General features: G+C 38.3%; 1 protein-coding gene across 2 annotated transcripts in view; it reads right to left on the bottom strand.

The window, feature by feature from the left end:
- ACADVL (acyl-CoA dehydrogenase very long chain) overlaps positions 1-17,835 on the bottom strand; it is a 53,873-nt gene that overhangs the window by 29,521 nt on the left and 6,517 nt on the right. For both annotated transcript variants that reach the window (XM_060779885.2, XM_060779884.2), the window contains exons 3-7: positions 11,213-11,287; positions 8,740-8,812; positions 8,331-8,395; positions 3,491-3,625; positions 333-477 (exon numbers count right to left, since the gene is read on the bottom strand). In XM_060779885.2, coding sequence (XP_060635868.2) covers positions 333-477; positions 3,491-3,625; positions 8,331-8,395; positions 8,740-8,812; positions 11,213-11,287 — 493 coding nt within the window. The remainder of the gene's footprint in view (positions 1-332; positions 478-3,490; positions 3,626-8,330; positions 8,396-8,739; positions 8,813-11,212; positions 11,288-17,835) is intronic.

Genomic DNA, 17,835 nt, shown 5'->3' on the forward strand with positions numbered 1-17,835 from the left:
CATGAGGGCTTTGATTGTATCTTCCTGTCTGGCAGAAGGGGGTTGGACTGGATGGCCACTGGGTGCCCCTTCCAATTCTATAATTCTATATTTATCATGTCAGAAGTGAGTTGAGGGTATAGTTAACATGTATTTAAAAACACAAACAAAGTCTAAAACTTGGCATTATACTATATTTCCTTTGACCATAAGCTGGCCAAACAAAGGGGTTGGACTGGATGGCCCTTGGGTGCCCCTTCCAACCTTACGATTCTATGTTTGCAATTTCTGTTGACCCTCGGACAGCCCACACCAGGAGATGATGGGAGTTGTGGGCAAAAATGCATCCCTACCTGTGGCCAGTTTGGGGAGATACTTCTCCTTCTGCGCCGGGTTGCCGTAGAGCAGGATGCCCTTGAAGCCGATGGACTGGTGGGCCCCGAGGGTGATGCCCACCCCGAGGTCGTGCATCCCCACGATCTCCACCAGCCGGGCATACTAGAGAGGAGAGGGAGAGACGTGACACATGGGACATACAATGCCATACAACATCAACCGCCTGGGAGTTGTAGTTTTACAAGATCTTGTGCCAACAAGTGTGGAACACAGCTACCAGGATCCCCTAGCATTGAGCAAGACCTTTCCCAACAAAATATCAATTCGTTTTTAGATGTTCTGTGACACTTATTCCACTTTCCTAGCAAACCAAATTCCAATGAAGAGATATGGACATATATATAAATTGTAATAACAAAACATATACATATACATATACATATATATATATATACACATACATATACACAAAAAAAAATACATGATTTGTTGCTCCTTTTGGAATAATAATAATAATAATAACAACAACAAGCCATCCCCTGCCACACGTTGCTGTGGCCCAATATGTGTATATGTGTTATGTGTGTGTATATATGTGTATATTTGTATATATGTGGATTTGTGCATGCATTGTAATATATTATTTATTTTATTTTTGCTTTTTAAGTCTCTTCTGCTGTGTTTTTCAGAGTGATGGTCACTTGTTAGCCTGAGAGGTATATTGTGTCCAAATTTGGTGTCAATTTGCCCAGTGGTTTTTGAGTTATGTCAATCCCACAAATGAACATTACATTTTTATTTATATAGATAACAATAATAACAATAATTTTTTTTGTCGTGTCAGGAGCAACCTGAGAAACTGCAAGTCGCTTCTGGTGTGAGAGAATTGGCCGTCTGCAAGGATGTTGCCCAGGGGCCGCCCGGATGATTTGATGTTTTATCATCCTTATGGGAGGCTTCTCTCATGTCCCCGCATGAGGAGCTGGAGCTGATAGAGGGAGCTCATCCGCCTCTCCCCGGATTCGAACCTGCGACTTGTCGGTCTTCAGTCCTGCCGGCACAGGGGTTTAACCCACTGCGCTACCGGGGGCTCAATAATAATAATAACAACAATAATAATAATAATAGACTCTGGCACAAGCCAGTCAAGGTGGTCCCAGTGGTGATTGGCACACTGGGTGCAGTGCCTAAAGACCTTGGCCTGCACTAAAACACAATCGGCACTGACAAAATGACCATCTGCAGAAGGCCACTTACTGGGATCTGCATGTATTATTCGCCGATACATCACACAGTCCTAGGCACTTGGGAAGTGTCCGACGTGTGATCCAATACAACAGCCAGCAGAGTGATCTTGTTGCTGTGGACTCATCTTGTTGTGTTTCTAATATAATAATAATAATAATAATAATAATAATAATAATAATAATAGTGTGTCTGATGTGTGATCCAATACAACAGCCAGCAGAGTGGTCTTGTCTGCTGTGGACTCATCTTGTTGTGTTTCAAAATAATAATAATAATAATAATAAGTTTGATGTGTGATCCAATACAAAAGCCAGCAGAGTGATCTTGTCTGCTGTGGACTCATCTTGTTGTGTTTCAAATAATAATAATAATAATAATAATAATAATAAGTTTGATGTGTGATCCAATACAAAAGCCAGCAGAGTGATCTTGTCTGCTGTGGACTCATCTTGTTGTGTTTCAAATAATAATAATAATAATAATAATAATAATAATAATAATAATAGTGTGTCCGATGTGTGATCCAATACAGCAGCCAGCAGAGTGGTCTTGTTTGCTGTGGACTCATCTTGTTGTGTTTCTAATAATAATAATAATAATAATAATAATAATAATAATAGTGTGTCGGACGTGTGATCCAATACAACAGCCATCAGAGTGATCTTGTTTGCTGTGGACTCATCTTGCTGTGTTTCAAATAATAATAATAATAATAATAATAATAATAATAATAATAGTGTGTCTTATGTGTGATCCAATACAACAGCCAGCAGAGTGATCTTGTTTGCTGTGGACTCATCTTGTTGTGTTTCAAAATAATAATAATAATAATAATAATAATAATAATAATAACTATAGAATCCTAGACTTGGAATAGACCCCAAGTGCCATCCAACCCCCTTCTGTCAGGCAGGCAGACACAATCAAAGTCCTCCCCACAGATGGCCATCCCCATCTGCTTAAAACTCTTCAGAGAAGAAGACCCCAGTGACGGATACTGTACTGCCAAACAGCTCTTATCTTATCAATACAAGAAAAAGTAGATAGCCTGGAGAAATTAAGTGCTAAGTTAGAGGCCAGACAAGACAGACTAGAAGAAAAGGAATATGAATTTCTGTTACGATTTAGGAATATTCAAGAGGAGCATAATGAAAACATTAGAGAGCTTATAAGCAGGATAACGGCAGAACTAACCCAAAGACCTTTAGAAGAAGTACAAGACAACATAGAAAAAGCCCATAGAATTTCAACTAACTTTTCAAGGAACAACAAAGTAGATCGGGATGTCATTGTACACTTTACGAGAAGAAACTTTAGAGAAGAGATTTTAAGAAATAACAGCAAGAACCCACCATCCTACAAAGGGAGGAAAGTAATAATACTAAAAGAATTCCCAAACAGTACCTTGGCAAAAAGAAGAAGAAAAAATACTCATCATCTTCATGTTTAGGCCAGGGGTCCTCAATAACAACAACAACAACAACAATCTGCCTCTCCTCATAGTATCAACCCTTGTATACAGAGCAATTGGGAGCAAAGGGAACCCTGTGGGCATGCATTCTGTCCTGTTTTCACCTCTATATCTTATGTTTCTGCAAATTCAAAGTGTTTTGCTTCCTGTCTGCAAAGAGAGGCCACTTCCTCCTTCTTGCCAAAAGCCTTTAACGCTTTATTTCCCTTTTATTTGAGAAGGAAGCACCATGAAGCCTCTCTCTGCCTCAAGAGACATGAGAGTCAGCATTAGGGACCTTTCCATGGAAGTTTGGTCACTTTCTTCTCTCTATCTACCTTTTTATATGAGATGCATTATCTGTAACACTACTCTTGTGCATTTTCTCTCCCGTTTCCAACCCTAAGCTCCTATACAGCACTGGCTACGTTGCTCTCTGCTCTGCTATAGGTATCCCATCCTACCTGGGATGCTCACCTGTGTGTTGCTGAGCCCCAAGCCGCCTAATTGAACTGGGATCTGCAAACCGAACGCTCCGAGTTCCTTCAGGCCTTCCATGGTCTTCTCCTCCACTTTTTCCAAGGCATCGTTCTTGGCTGGATCGTTTACCTCCTGCAAAGATGGAACAGAGGGTCACTTGTCAAAGGCTTTCATGGCCGGAATCGCTGGGTTGTTGTGTGTTTTCTGGGCTGTCTGGCCATGTTCCAGAAGCATTCTCTCCTGATGTTTCTCCCACATCTATGGCAGGCATCCTCAGAGGTTGTGAGGTCTGTTGGAGACTAATCACGTGGGGTTTATGTATCTGTCCAGGGTGGGAGACACTTGATTAGTCTCCAATAGACCTCACAACCTCTGAGGATGCCTGCCATAGATGTGTGCGGAACATCCGGAGGAAATGCTTCTGGAACATAGCCACACAGCCCGGAAAACACACAGCAACCCAGGGCTTCAGTTGTTTCTTCCTGCCTGGCAGAATGGGGTGGGTCTGCATGACCTTTGGGGGTCTCTTCCAATTCCTTGCATCTAAGATTCAAATTCCAACCTCCCCTTCACTTCCAGAATGGTATAATAATAATACGATATTGTAATTATATATTTTATATTACATGCAATATTACTAATAATATATTACTAGCCGTCCCCTGCCACGCGTTGCTGTGGCCCAGTGTGTATGCGTGTTTTGTGTGTGTATATATGCATATATGTGTGTGTATATATTTGTGTATATGTGTATATATGTGTGTTTGTGTATATATGTGGTTTTGTGCATTCCCTGTAATGTATTTTTTGTATTTTGGCTTTTAAAGTTTTTTCCGCTATGTTTTTCAGTGTTTTTATGAGTGAAGGTCACTTGTAGGCCTGATAGGTGTCTTGCATCCAAATTTGGTGTCAATTCGTCCAGTGGTTATTGAGTTATGTTAATCCCACAAAGGAACATTACATTGTATTGTCGAAGGCTTTCATGGCTGGAATCACTAGGTTCTTGTAGGTTTTTTCGGGCTATAGGGCCATGTTCTAGAGGCATTTCTCCTGACGTTTCGCCTGCATCTATGGCAAGCATCCTCTGAGGATGCTTGCCATAGATGCAGGCGAAACGTCAGGAGAAATGCCTCTAGAACATGGCCCTATAGCCCGAAAAAACCTACAAGAACCTAGTGAGCATTACATTTTTATTTATATAGACTAGAGGTACCCACCACGCGTTGCTGTGGCCAACCTTCTCTCTTTCTCTCCTTCTTTTCCTCCTTCCTTCACTCCCTCTTTCCTTCCTTTCTTCCCGTCTTTCCTTCTCTTCCCCCTTCCTTCGTTACCTCTTTCCTTCCTTCTTTCCTTTTTTTCTTTCCTTCTCTCCTTCCTTCCTTCTCTAACTTTCCTCCCCCTTTTTCTCCTTTCTTCCTTCTCTACCTCTTTCCTTCCTTCTCCCTTTCCTTCTTTCTTTCCCTCCCTCCCTCTTTCCTTTCTTTCTTTCTTTTCTCCCCTTCCCTCCCTCTTTATTTCCTTTTTTCTATATTGTCATTTAGCTTTTGGGGGCTTTTTAAGTCCCTTTTGCTGTGTTTTTCAGTGTTTTATGAGTGAAGGACATACATTGGGTTGTTAGGTGTCTTGTGTCCAAATATGGTGTCAATTCATCCAGTGGTTTTTGAGTTCTGTTAATCCCACAAACGAACATTACATTTTTATTTATATAGGTAATGGTATAGTGTACAATATAGTAATATATAATACTACTATTGTGCTATGGTAATTAATAATATAATATATTGTATTTACATATTACTTGTAAGCTGCTCTGAGTCCCCTTTAGGGTGAGAAGGGCAGCATATAAATGTCAAATGTTGCAGGGTTCCGTCCTGGGCCCGGTCCTGTTCAACATCTTTATTAATGACTTAGATGAAGGGCTAGAATTATTTATTTATTATTTATTTATTTTTTGCATTTATTGACCGCCCCTCTCAGCCCGGGGGCGACTCGGGGCGGTGAACAGCAACAAAGAAGACAGTGTACAGTGAATCAAGACGATACAAACCAGACAGATACAACATAACATATACTTATACTAAAAATCCGCTTCGTCAAGTCCTGGGGTCACAGCCAAAAATCGTAGTCCTAGTTCATTCCAGTGTCAATTTAACTACATTCAATTGAAGGCCTGCTCGAAGAGCCATGTTTTTAGGCTCCTACGGAAGGCCATCAGGGAGGGCGCCTGTCTAACTTCAGCAGGGAGAGTGTTCCACAGCCGAGGGGCCACCACCGAGAAGGCCCGCTCCCTCGTCCCCGCCAGACGTGCCTGTGAGGCAGGCGGGACCGAGAGAAGGGCCTCCCCGGATGATCTCAAGGCCCTCGTGGGCTCGTAGGCCGAGATGCGGTCTGCAAGGTATTTTGGGCCGGAACCGTTTAGGGCTTTGTAGGATAACACCAGCACCTTAAATTGGGCCCGGTAGCAGATCGGCAGCCAGTGGAGCTGGGACAGCAGAGGCGTTGTATGCTCTCTGTGTCCAGCTCCCGTTAACAACATGGCTGCCGCGCGCTGGACTAGCTGAAGCTTCCGGGCCGTCTTCAAGGGCAGCCCCACGTAGAGAGCGTTGCAGTAGTCGAGGCGGGATGTGACCAAAGCGTGTACCACCGTGGCCAAGTCAGACTTCCCAAGATACGGGCGCAGCTGGCGCACAAGCCTAAGCTGTGCAAATGCTCCCCTGGTCACCGCTGAAACCTGAGGCTCCAGGCTCAGCGATGAGTCCAGGGTCACACCCAAGCTGCGAACCTGCGCCTTCAAGGGGAGTGCGACCCCGTCCAGCACAGGCTGTAACCCTATACCCTGTTCGGCCTTGCGACTGACCAGGAGTACCTCTGTCTTGTCTGGATTTAATTTCAGTTTGTTCGCCCTCATCCAGACCATTACAGCGGCCAGGCACCGGTTCAGGACTTCGACGGCCTCCTTAGTAGCAGGTGGAAAGGAGTGACAGAGTTGGACGTCATCTGCGTACAGGTGACACCGCACCCCGAAACTCCGGATGATCTCACCCAGCGGCTTCATGTAGATGTTAAACAGCAAGGGGGACAAGATGGAACCCTGAGGAACGCCACAGGTCAACGGCTGCGGCGTTGAACAGGAGTCCCCCAATAACACCTTCTGAGTACGACCCTCCAGGAATGACCGGAGCCACTGCAGAGCAGTGCCCCCAAGACCCATCCCTGCAAGGCGCCCCAGAAGAATACCGTGGTCGACAGTATCGAAGGCCGCTGAGAGGTCCAGGAGCACCAACAGGGACACACTCCCCCTGTCTAGCTCCCGGCGCAGATCATCCACTAAGGCGACCAAGACCGTCTCGGTACCATGTCCCGGTCTGAAACCAGACTGTGCCGGATCCAGATAATCCGTGTCTCTCAAGAATACCTGGAGTTGTGAGGCCACCACGCTTTCCATGACTTTGCCCAAAAAGGGGAGATTGGAAACAGGCCGAAAGTTGTCCAATTTAGTGGGGTCAAGTGATGGTTTCTTCAACAGCGGCTTTATAACAGCCTGTTTTAGGCTCGCTGGAATCTTGCCTTCCCGAAGGGAGGCATTCACCACCACTGTTACCCACTCAGCCAATCCCCCTCTGGCCTCCTTAAGAAGCCAGGATGGGCAGGGGTCTAGGATGGACGTGGTGGGTCTCATTCCTCCAAGTATCTTGTCCACATCCTCGGGTTTTACAAACTGAAAAGAATCCAACAAAAACTGACAAGCAGGTGCTTGTGTCACATCCACGGAGACTGCATCTAAAGTGGCGTCCAGCCCAGAGCGGATCAAAGCGACTTTGTCTGCAAAGAACCGAGCAAATGCTTCACAGCGCGCTGCCGAGTTGTCAGGGCTCCCACCCGTGGGGGGAGTTAGAAGGCAGGATCATCAAGTTTGCAGATGACACCAAATTGGGAGGGATAGCCAATACTCCAGAGGACAGGAGCAGGATTCAAAGGGATCTTGACAGATTAGAGAGATGGGCCAAAACTAACAAAATGAAGTTCAACAGTGACAAATGTAAGATACTCCACTTTGGCAGAAAAAATGAAATGCAAAGATACAGAATGGGGGACGATGCCTGGCTCGAGAGCAGTACGTGTGAAAAAGATCTTGGAGTCCTCGTGGACAACAAGTTAAACATGAGCCAACAATGTGATGTGGCGCCAAAAAAAGCCAATGGGATTTTGGCCTGCATCAAGAGGAGCCTAGTGTCTAGATCTAGGGAAGTAATGCTACCCCTCTATTCCGCTTTGGTTAGACCACATCTGGAATATTGTGTCCAATTCTGGGCACCACAATTCAAGAGAGATATTGACAAGCTGGAATGTGTCCAGAGGAGGGCGACTAAAATGATCAAGGGTCTGGAGAACAAGCCCTATGAGGAGCGGCTTAGGGAACTGGGCATGTTTAGCTTGAAGAAGAGAAGGCTGAGAGGAGATATAATGATGGCCATGTATAAATATGTGAGAGGAAGCCACAGGGAGGAGGGAGCAAGCTTGTTTTCTGCTTCCTTGGAGACTAGGACGCGGAACAATGGCTTCAAACTACAAGAAAGGAGATTTCATCTGAACATGAGGAAGAACTTCCTGACTGTGAGAGCCATTCAGCAGTGGAACTCTCTGCCCCGGAGTGTGGTGGAGGCTCCTTCTTTGGAAGCTTTTAAGCAGAGGCTGGATGGCCATTTGTCAGGGGTGATTTGAATGCAATATTCCTGCTTCTTGGCAGAATGGGGTTGGACTGGATGGCCCATGAGGTCTCTTCCAACTCTTTGATTCTACGATTCTATGATTCATGAATAAATAATTGTATCCGTACCTCGAAGAACCGAGTAACCGGACCCACCAGTTCTCTCAACGTCTGGGCTTGTTCTTCAGTAAGAGCTAGAAGGGGAAAAATGGGATGATGGTTAGGATGCAGGCCAGTGCCTTGCAAAACCTGGCCTTCCACTTTGGAAACGACGACAGTAAAGGTGGATAAGAGCAATCCTATTAACCAAATCAGGCATAGGCCAACTTTGGCCCTCCAGGTGTTTTGGACTTCAACTCCCACCATTCCTAACAGCCGGTAGGCTGTTAGGAATGGTGGGAGTTGAAGTCCAAAACACCTGGAGGGCCAAAGTTGGCCCATGTCTGAACTAAGGTGTGTCAGTAGCTTGTTTTCTGCACCCAGGAACCACTATTATTATTATTATTAGTCGCCAATCGCCATCCTAAGACTTTTTTACCTGAAGGATAAGGGAAAACTTGCTCAGTGTTGATCTGGCCTTTGAACACACCCACCGCGAATGACTTGGACTCCTGCAAATTGGGAAAAAAAGAGAGAGAAAAGAACAGTCTTAAAGTATTCAAAGGTACTGGGTTCGAATGTTTTGTGCATTCATTGTAACGTATTTTTTTTGTTTTTTGGCTTTTAAAGTCTCTTTTGTTGTTTTTCTGTGTTTTTATGAGTAATGGTCACTCGTTGGCCTGACAAGTGTATTGTATCCAAATTTAGTGTCAATTCGTCAAGTGGTTTTTGAGTTATATTAACCCCACAAACAAACATTACATTTTTATTTATATAGACTAGCCATCCCCTGCCACGCGTTGCTGTGGCCCAATCTGGTGGTCATGGGGGTTCTGTGTGGGAGGTTTGGCCCAATTCTGTCGTTGGTGGGGTTCAGAATGCTCTGTGATTGTAGCTGAACTATAAATCCCAGCAACTACAACTCCCAAATGTCAAGATTCTATTTTTCCCAAACTCCACCAGTGTTCACATTTGGGCATATTGAGTTTTCGTGTAGAGTTTGGTCCATATCCATCATTGTTTGAGTCCACAGTGATCTCTGGATGTAGGTGAACTACAACTCCAAAACCAAAGGACACTGTCCACCAAACCCTTCCAGTATTTTCTCTTGGTCATGGGAGAACTGTGTTGCAAGTTTGGTTCAATTCCATCAGTGGTGGGGTTCAGAATACTCTTTGATTGTAGGTGAACTATAAATCCCAGCAACTACAACTCCCAAATGACAAAATCAATTTTTTTGAGTGAAAGACATACATTGGGTAATTAGGTGTCTTGTGTCCAAATTTGGTGTCAATTTGTCCAGTGGTTTTTGAGTTCTGTTATTCCCACAAACAAACATTACATTTTTATTTATAGTTTTTATATATATATATATATAGAGAGAGAGAGAGAGAGTTATTGTTGTTGTTGTTGTTATTATTATTATTATTATTATTATTATTGGCAACTTTACTATATCATTATTAGCATTACTAGCCCTCCCCTGCCATGCGTTGCTGTGGCCCAGTCTGTGTATATGTGTTTTGTGTGTGTATATATTTGTGTATATGTGTATATATGTGGTTATGCACATGCTTTGCAATGTATTTTTTTATTTTTTGGCTTTTTAAGTCTTTTTTGCTGTGTTTTCCCATGTTTTTATGAGTGATGGTCACTCATTGGCCTGAGAGGTGTCTTGTGTCCAAATTCGGTGCCAATTCGTTCAGTGGTTTTTGAGTTACATTAATCCCACAAACAAACATTACATTTTTATTTATATAGATGATGATGATTATTATTATTATTAGTGGCAGCATTACTATATTATTATTAGCATTACTAGCCCTGCCCTGCCACCTGTTGCTGTGGCCCAGTCTGTGTATATGTGTTTTGTATGTGTATATATTTGTGTATATGCGTATATATGTGTTTATGCACATGCTTTGCAATATATTTTTCATTTTTTGGCTTTTTAAGTCTTTTTTACTGGGTTTTTCTATGTGTTTATGAGTGATGGTCACTCATTGGCCTGATAGGTGTATTGTGTCCAAATTTGGTGTCAATTCATCCAGTGTATTTGAGTTATGTTAACCCCACAAACGAACATTACATTTTTATTTATATAGATGGTGATGATGATGATGAAGATTATTATTATTATCATTATCATTATTATTATTATTATTATTATTATTATTATTATCATTATTATGTGTTATCTGCTCTGAACCACAAAAGGGTGGCCAGTTAACAAATAATTGTATCATATGATATTAGTACAGGGTTAGTCAAAATGAATAGGCCAATAAGAAAATTAATTTTAGACGAATGTATGTTTATTGTAACCAAACTACAGCTACGTATCGACAGATAAACTATCAAAGTTTTGTCTCACCTTCAGAGATGTTGGATATGGGCGCCCCGTGTGACACGGCAGACGTCCAAGCGATAGTCCAGTTCATTCCACATCCGTTGCAGCACATCCGACATAATGGCATCGAATGCAGCACATATGCGCTGTTTTAAGTCGTCCAAGGTCAGTGGTAATGGAGGTCGGAACACAGTGTCTTTCACATACCCCCAGAGAGAAAAGTCGCATGGTGTGAGGTCGGGGGACCTGGGGGGCCACAGGAGGAATGGAAGAATTCTCGCTGGACCGTAATTACTGACATTGTTTTAGCAAATGTCATCACACAAAACGCCTTCTCTTTGCCTGATTCCGCCATTTTGAAAACAGCGACTCCTAGCGGCATTAACGTACATGTGTGTTGCTCAAAAAAAACTTTGATAGTTTATCTGTCGCTACGTAGCTGTGGTTTGGTTACAGTAAACATACATTCGGCTACAATTAATTTTCTTATTGGCCTATTCATTTTGACTAACCCTGTATTATGATTAACAATAATAATAATACTTTGAAGGGCAGCACATACCGTGGAGAGCGACACTTTTTGAGACGCAGCTTGGGAAGCCGAATCCGTCTTGGCGCCCGATTTTTCCAGCACCGCCTGCAAAGTGTGATGAGATATTGATTTATTTCATGTTTTTGTTCATTAGTATCACATTTTGCATTTTTCTGTAAACAAACTGCATAGAAATTATGGTAAAATTAAAATGCTGGCTGAGATAGACTTATGAAGAACCTGGACTGAGGTCCTAGGACATTACCTGCAGCAGGTATGGGCAAACCTGTGCCTTCCAGGTGTTTTGGACTTCAACTCCCACCATTCCTAACAGCCTCAGGCCCTTTCCTTTTCCCCCTCCGCCGCTTAAGCGGCGGAGGGGGGAAAGGAAGGGGCCTGAGGCTGTTAGGAATGGTGGGAGTTGAAGTCCAAAACACCTGGAAGGCACAGGTTTGCCCGTATCTGAGCTTATACTGTGATGTGTACCCTGGGCAGTGCCCTTTTGAGATGCAAATGCCATTCCTTTCCCTTCGAGATAATGATGCCTTGGCAACCTGTCATTTCCAACCGCTGGGCTTGTTCCTTGCTGAGTGTTTTGCCGGCGCTCTCTGGGGAAAAGGTCATGTGAATCACAGAGGATATTAATCCCGGGACGCTGAGTATTTAGGTGAAAGGTGGCTGGGCCGCCTGGCAGGTCCACGGTCTGTACGTGGCTCAAGGTGAGGCCAGGAGAGAAAAGAATGAACCCTGCAATGTTTGGACCAAAGCTTCAAATGTCTATTCTTTGGGATTCCGCCAAGGACATTTAAGACCTTCCCAGCACAATGATAATAATATTAATAATAATAATAATAATAATAATAATAATAATAACAACAACAACAACAACAACAACAACAGTGTCTTAGCTTTGGGATAACAACAACAACTACAACAGTGTCTTGGCTTTGGGACAACAACAACAACAACAACAATAACAACAACAGTGTCTTAGTTTTGGGACAACAACAACAACAGTGTCTTAGCTTTGGGGCAACAACAACAACAACAATAACAACAACAACAGTGTCTTAGTTTTGGGACAACAACAACAACAGTGTCTTAGCTTTGGGACAACAACAACAACAGTGTCTTAGTTTTGGGACAACAACAACAACAGTGTCTTAGTTTTGGGACAACAACAACAACAGTGTCTTAGCTTTGGGACAACAACAACAACAACAACAACAACAACAACAGTGTCTTGGCTTTGGGACAACAACAACAACAACAGTGTCTTAGTTTTGGGACAACAACAACAACAACAACAGTGTCTTAGCTTTGGGACAACAACAACAGTGTCTTAGCTTTGGGATCCCACCAAGAACACTTAATACCTGCCCTGCAAAATTATTGTTAATAATAATAATAATAATAATAATAATAACAACAACAACAACAACAACAGTGTCATAGCTTTGGGACAACAACAACAACAGTGTCTTAGTTTTGGGACAACAACAACAACAGTGTCTTAGCTTTGGGACAACAACAACAACAACAACAACAACAGTGTCTTGGCTTTGGGACAACAACAACAACAACAGTGTCTTAGTTTTGGGACAACAACAACAACAACAACAGTGTCTTAGCTTTGGGATCCCACCAAGAACACTTAATACCTTCCCACAACAAATATAAGAATAAGAATAACAACACTAATTTAAAAACAATGTTTGGGATCTTATCAAGGGCATTTCACACCTTCCCAGCACAAATGTTGTTGCTAATAATAGTAATAATAATAATAGTAATGAACTTAGGAAGTGTCCGACAAGTGATCAAATACAAAAGCTGTGTACTAATCTTGTTACGTATCAAATAATATACTAATCTTGTTATGTGTCAAATAAAATAAACAAGACAATGTCTTAGTTTTGGACACAATATCTTTACAGCAAAAACAACAACAACAACAACAACAACAACAAATTAGCCTTGGGAACCTACGAAGAACTCATCAAGGGCACTTAACACCTTCACAGCACAAATGTTGTTGCTAATAATAATAATAATAATAATAATAATAATAATAATAATCTGAAGATAATGTCTTAGCTTTAGGATCCCACCAAGAACACTTAATATCTGCCCTGCAAAATCATTGTTAATAATAATAATAATAATAATAATCTAAAGATAATGTCTTAGCTTTGGGATCCCACCAAGAACACTTAATACCTTCCAGCACAAATAATAATAATAATAATAATAATCTAAAGATAATGTCTTAGCTTTGAGATCCCACCAAGAACACTTAATACCTTCCAGCACAAATAATAATAATAATAATAATAATAATAATAATAATCTAAAGATAATGTCTTAGCTTTAGGATCCCACCAAGAACACTTAATACCTTCCAGCACAAATAATAATAATAATAATAATAATAATAATAATAATAATCTAAAGATAATATCTTAGCTTTGGGATCCCACCAAGAACACTTAATACCTTCCAGCACAAATAATAATAATAATAATAATAATAATAATAATCTAAAGATAATGTCTTAGCTTTGGGATCCCACCAAGAACACTTAATACCTTCCAGCACAAATAATAATAATAATAATAATAATAATCTAAAGATAATGTCTTAGCTTTGAGATCCCACCAAGAACACTTAATACCTTCCAGCACAAATAATAATAATAATAATAATAATAATCTAAAGATAATGTCTTAGCTTTGGGATCCCACCAAGAACACTTAATACCTTCCAGCACAAATAATAATAATAATAATAATAATAATAATAATAATAATCTAAAGATAATGTCTTAGCTTTAGGATCCCACCAAGGACACTTAATACCTTCCAGCACAAATAATAATAATAATAATAATAATAATAATAATAATCTGAAGATAATGTCTTAGCTTTGAGATCCCACCAAGAACACTTAATACCTTCCAGCACAAATAATAATAATAATAATAATAATAATAATCTAAAGATAATGTCTTAGCTTTGAGATCCCACCAAGAACACTTAATACCTTCCAGCACAAATAATAATAATAATAATAATAATAATAATAATAATCTAAAGATAATGTCTTAGCTTTGGGATCCCACCAAGAACACTTAATACCTTCCAGCACAAATAATAATAATAATAATAATAATAATAATAATCTAAAGATAATGTCTTAGCTTTGAGATCCCACCAAGAACACTTAATACCTTCCAGCACAAATAATAATAATAATAATAATAATAATAATAATCTAAAGATAATGTCTTAGCTTTGGGATCCCACCAAGAACACTTAATACCTTCCAGCACAAATAATAATAATAATAATAATAATAATAATAATAATCTAAAGATAATGTCTTAGCTTTAGGATCCCACCAAGGACACTTAATATCTTCCAGCACAAATAATAATAATAATAATAATAATAATAATCTGAAGATAATGTCTTAGCTTTGAGATCCCACCAAGAACACTTAATACCTTCCAGCACAAATAATAATAATAATAATAATAATAATCTAAAGATAATGTCTTAGCTTTGGGATCCCACCAAGAACACTTAATACCTTCCAGCACAAATAATAATAATAATAATAATAATAATAATAATAATAATCTAAAGATAATGTCTTAGCTTTGGGATCCCACCAAGAACACTTAATACCTTCCAGCACAAATAATAATAATAATAATAATAATAATAATCTAAAGATAATATCTTAGCTTTAGGATCCCACCAAGAACACTTAATACCTTCCAGCACAAATAATAATAATAATAATAATAATAATAATCTGAAGATAATGTCTTAGCTTTGAGATCCCACCAAGAACACTTAATACCTTCCAGCACAAATAATAATAATAATAATAATAATAATAATAATCTAAAGATAATGTCTTAGCTTTGAGATCCCACCAAGAACACTTAATACCTTCCAGCACAAATAATAATAATAATAATAATAATAATAATAATAATCTAAAGATAATGTCTTAGCTTTGAGATCCCACCAAGAACACTTAATACCTTCCAGCACAAATAATAATAATAATAATAATAATAATAATCTAAAGATAATGTCTTAGCTTTAGGATCCCACCAAGAACACTTAATACCTTCCAGCACAAATAATAATAATAATAATAATAATAATAATAATCTAAAGATAATATCTTAGCTTTGGGATCCCACCAAGAACACTTAATACCTTCCAGCACAAATAATAATAATAATAATAATAATAATAATAATAATCTGAAGATAATGTCTTAGCTTTGGGATCCCACCAAGGACACTTAATACCTTCCAGCAATAATAATAATAATAATAATAATAATAATAATCTGAAGATAATGTCTTAGCTTTGGGATCCCACCAAGAACACTTAATACCTTCCAGCACAAATAATAATAATAATAATAATAATAATAATAATAATAATAATCTAAAGATAATGTCTTAGCTTTGGGATCCCACCAAGGACACTTAATACCTTCCAGCAATAATAATAATAATAATAATAATAATAATCTGAAGATAATGTCTTAGCTTTGGGATCCCACCAAGAACACTTAATACCTTCCAGCAATAATAATAATAATAATAATAATAATAATAATAATCTGAAGATAATGTCTTAGCTTTGGGATCCCACCAAGGACACTTAATACCTTCCAGCAATAATAATAATAATAATAATAATAATAATAATAATCTAAAGATAATGTCTTAGCTTTGGGATCCCACCAAGAACACTTAATACCTTCCAGCACAAATAATAATAATAATAATAATAATAATAATAATCTAAAGATAATGTCTTAGCTTTAGGATCCCACCAAGGACACTTAATATCTTCCAGCACAAATAATAATAATAATAATAATAATAATAATAATAATCTGAAGATAATGTCTTAGCTTTGAGATCCCACCAAGAACACTTAATACCTTCCAGCACAAATAATAATAATAATAATAATAATAATAATAATAATAATCTGAAGATAATGTCTTAGCTTTAGGATCCCACCAAGAACACTTAATATCTGCCCTGCAAAATCATTGTTAATAATAATAATAATAATAATAATCTAAAGATAATGTCTTAGCTTTGGGATCCCACCAAGAACACTTAATACCTTCCAGCACAAATAATAATAATAATAATAATAATAATAATAATCTAAAGATAATGTCTTAGCTTTAGGATCCCACCAAGAACACTTAATACCTTCCAGCACAAATAATAATAATAATAATAATAATAATAATAATAATAATCTAAAGATAATATCTTAGCTTTGGGATCCCACCAAGAACACTTAATACCTTCCAGCACAAATAATAATAATAATAATAATAATCTAAAGATAATGTCTTAGCTTTGGGATCCCACCAAGAACACTTAATACCTTCCAGCACAAATAATAATAATAATAATAATAATAATAATAATAATAATAATCTAAAGATAATGTCTTAGCTTTAGGATCCCACCAAGAACACTTAATACCTTCCAGCACAAATAATAATAATAATAATAATAATAATCTAAAGATAATGTCTTAGCTTTGAGATCCCACCAAGAACACTTAATACCTTCCAGCACAAATAATAATAATAATAATAATAATAATAATAATAATCTAAAGATAATGTCTTAGCTTTAGGATCCCACCAAGAACACTTAATACCTTCCAGCACAAATAATAATAATAATAATAATAATAATAATAATAATCTAAAGATAATGTCTTAGCTTTGGGATCCCACCAAGAACACTTAATACCTTCCAGCACAAATAATAATAATAATAATAATAATAATAATAATCTAAAGATAATATCTTAGCTTTAGGATCCCACCAAGAACACTTAATACCTTCCAGCACAAATAATAATAATAATAATAATAATAATAATAATCTGAAGATAATGTCTTAGCTTTGAGATCCCACCAAGAACACTTAATACCTTCCAGCACAAATAATAATAATAATAATAATAATAATAATCTAAAGATAATGTCTTAGCTTTGAGATCCCACCAAGAACACTTAATACCTTCCAGCACAAATAATAATAATAATAATAATAATAATAATAATAATCTAAAGATAATGTCTTAGCTTTAGGATCCCACCAAGAACACTTAATACCTTCCAGCACAAATAATAATAATAATAATAATAATAATAATAATAATCTAAAGATAATATCTTAGCTTTGGGATCCCACCAAGAACACTTAATACCTTCCAGCACAAATAATAATAATAATAATAATAATAATAATAATCTAAAGATAATGTCTTAGCTTTGGGATCCCACCAAGAACACTTAATACCTTCCAGCACAAATAATAATAATAATAATAATAATAATAATAATAATCTAAAGATAATGTCTTAGCTTTGGGATCCCACCAAGAACACTTAATACCTTCCAGCACAAATAATAATAATAATAATAATAATAATAATAATCTAAAGATAATGTCTTAGCTTTGGGATCCCACCAAGAACACTTAATACCTTCCAGCACAAATAATAATAATAATAATAATAATAATAATCTAAAGATAATGTCTTAGCTTTGAGATCCCACCAAGAACACTTAATACCTTC

The sequence above is a fragment of the Anolis sagrei genome, chromosome 6, assembly GCF_037176765.1.
Source record: "Anolis sagrei isolate rAnoSag1 chromosome 6, rAnoSag1.mat, whole genome shotgun sequence".
Taxonomy (NCBI): Eukaryota; Metazoa; Chordata; class Lepidosauria; order Squamata; family Dactyloidae; genus Anolis; species Anolis sagrei.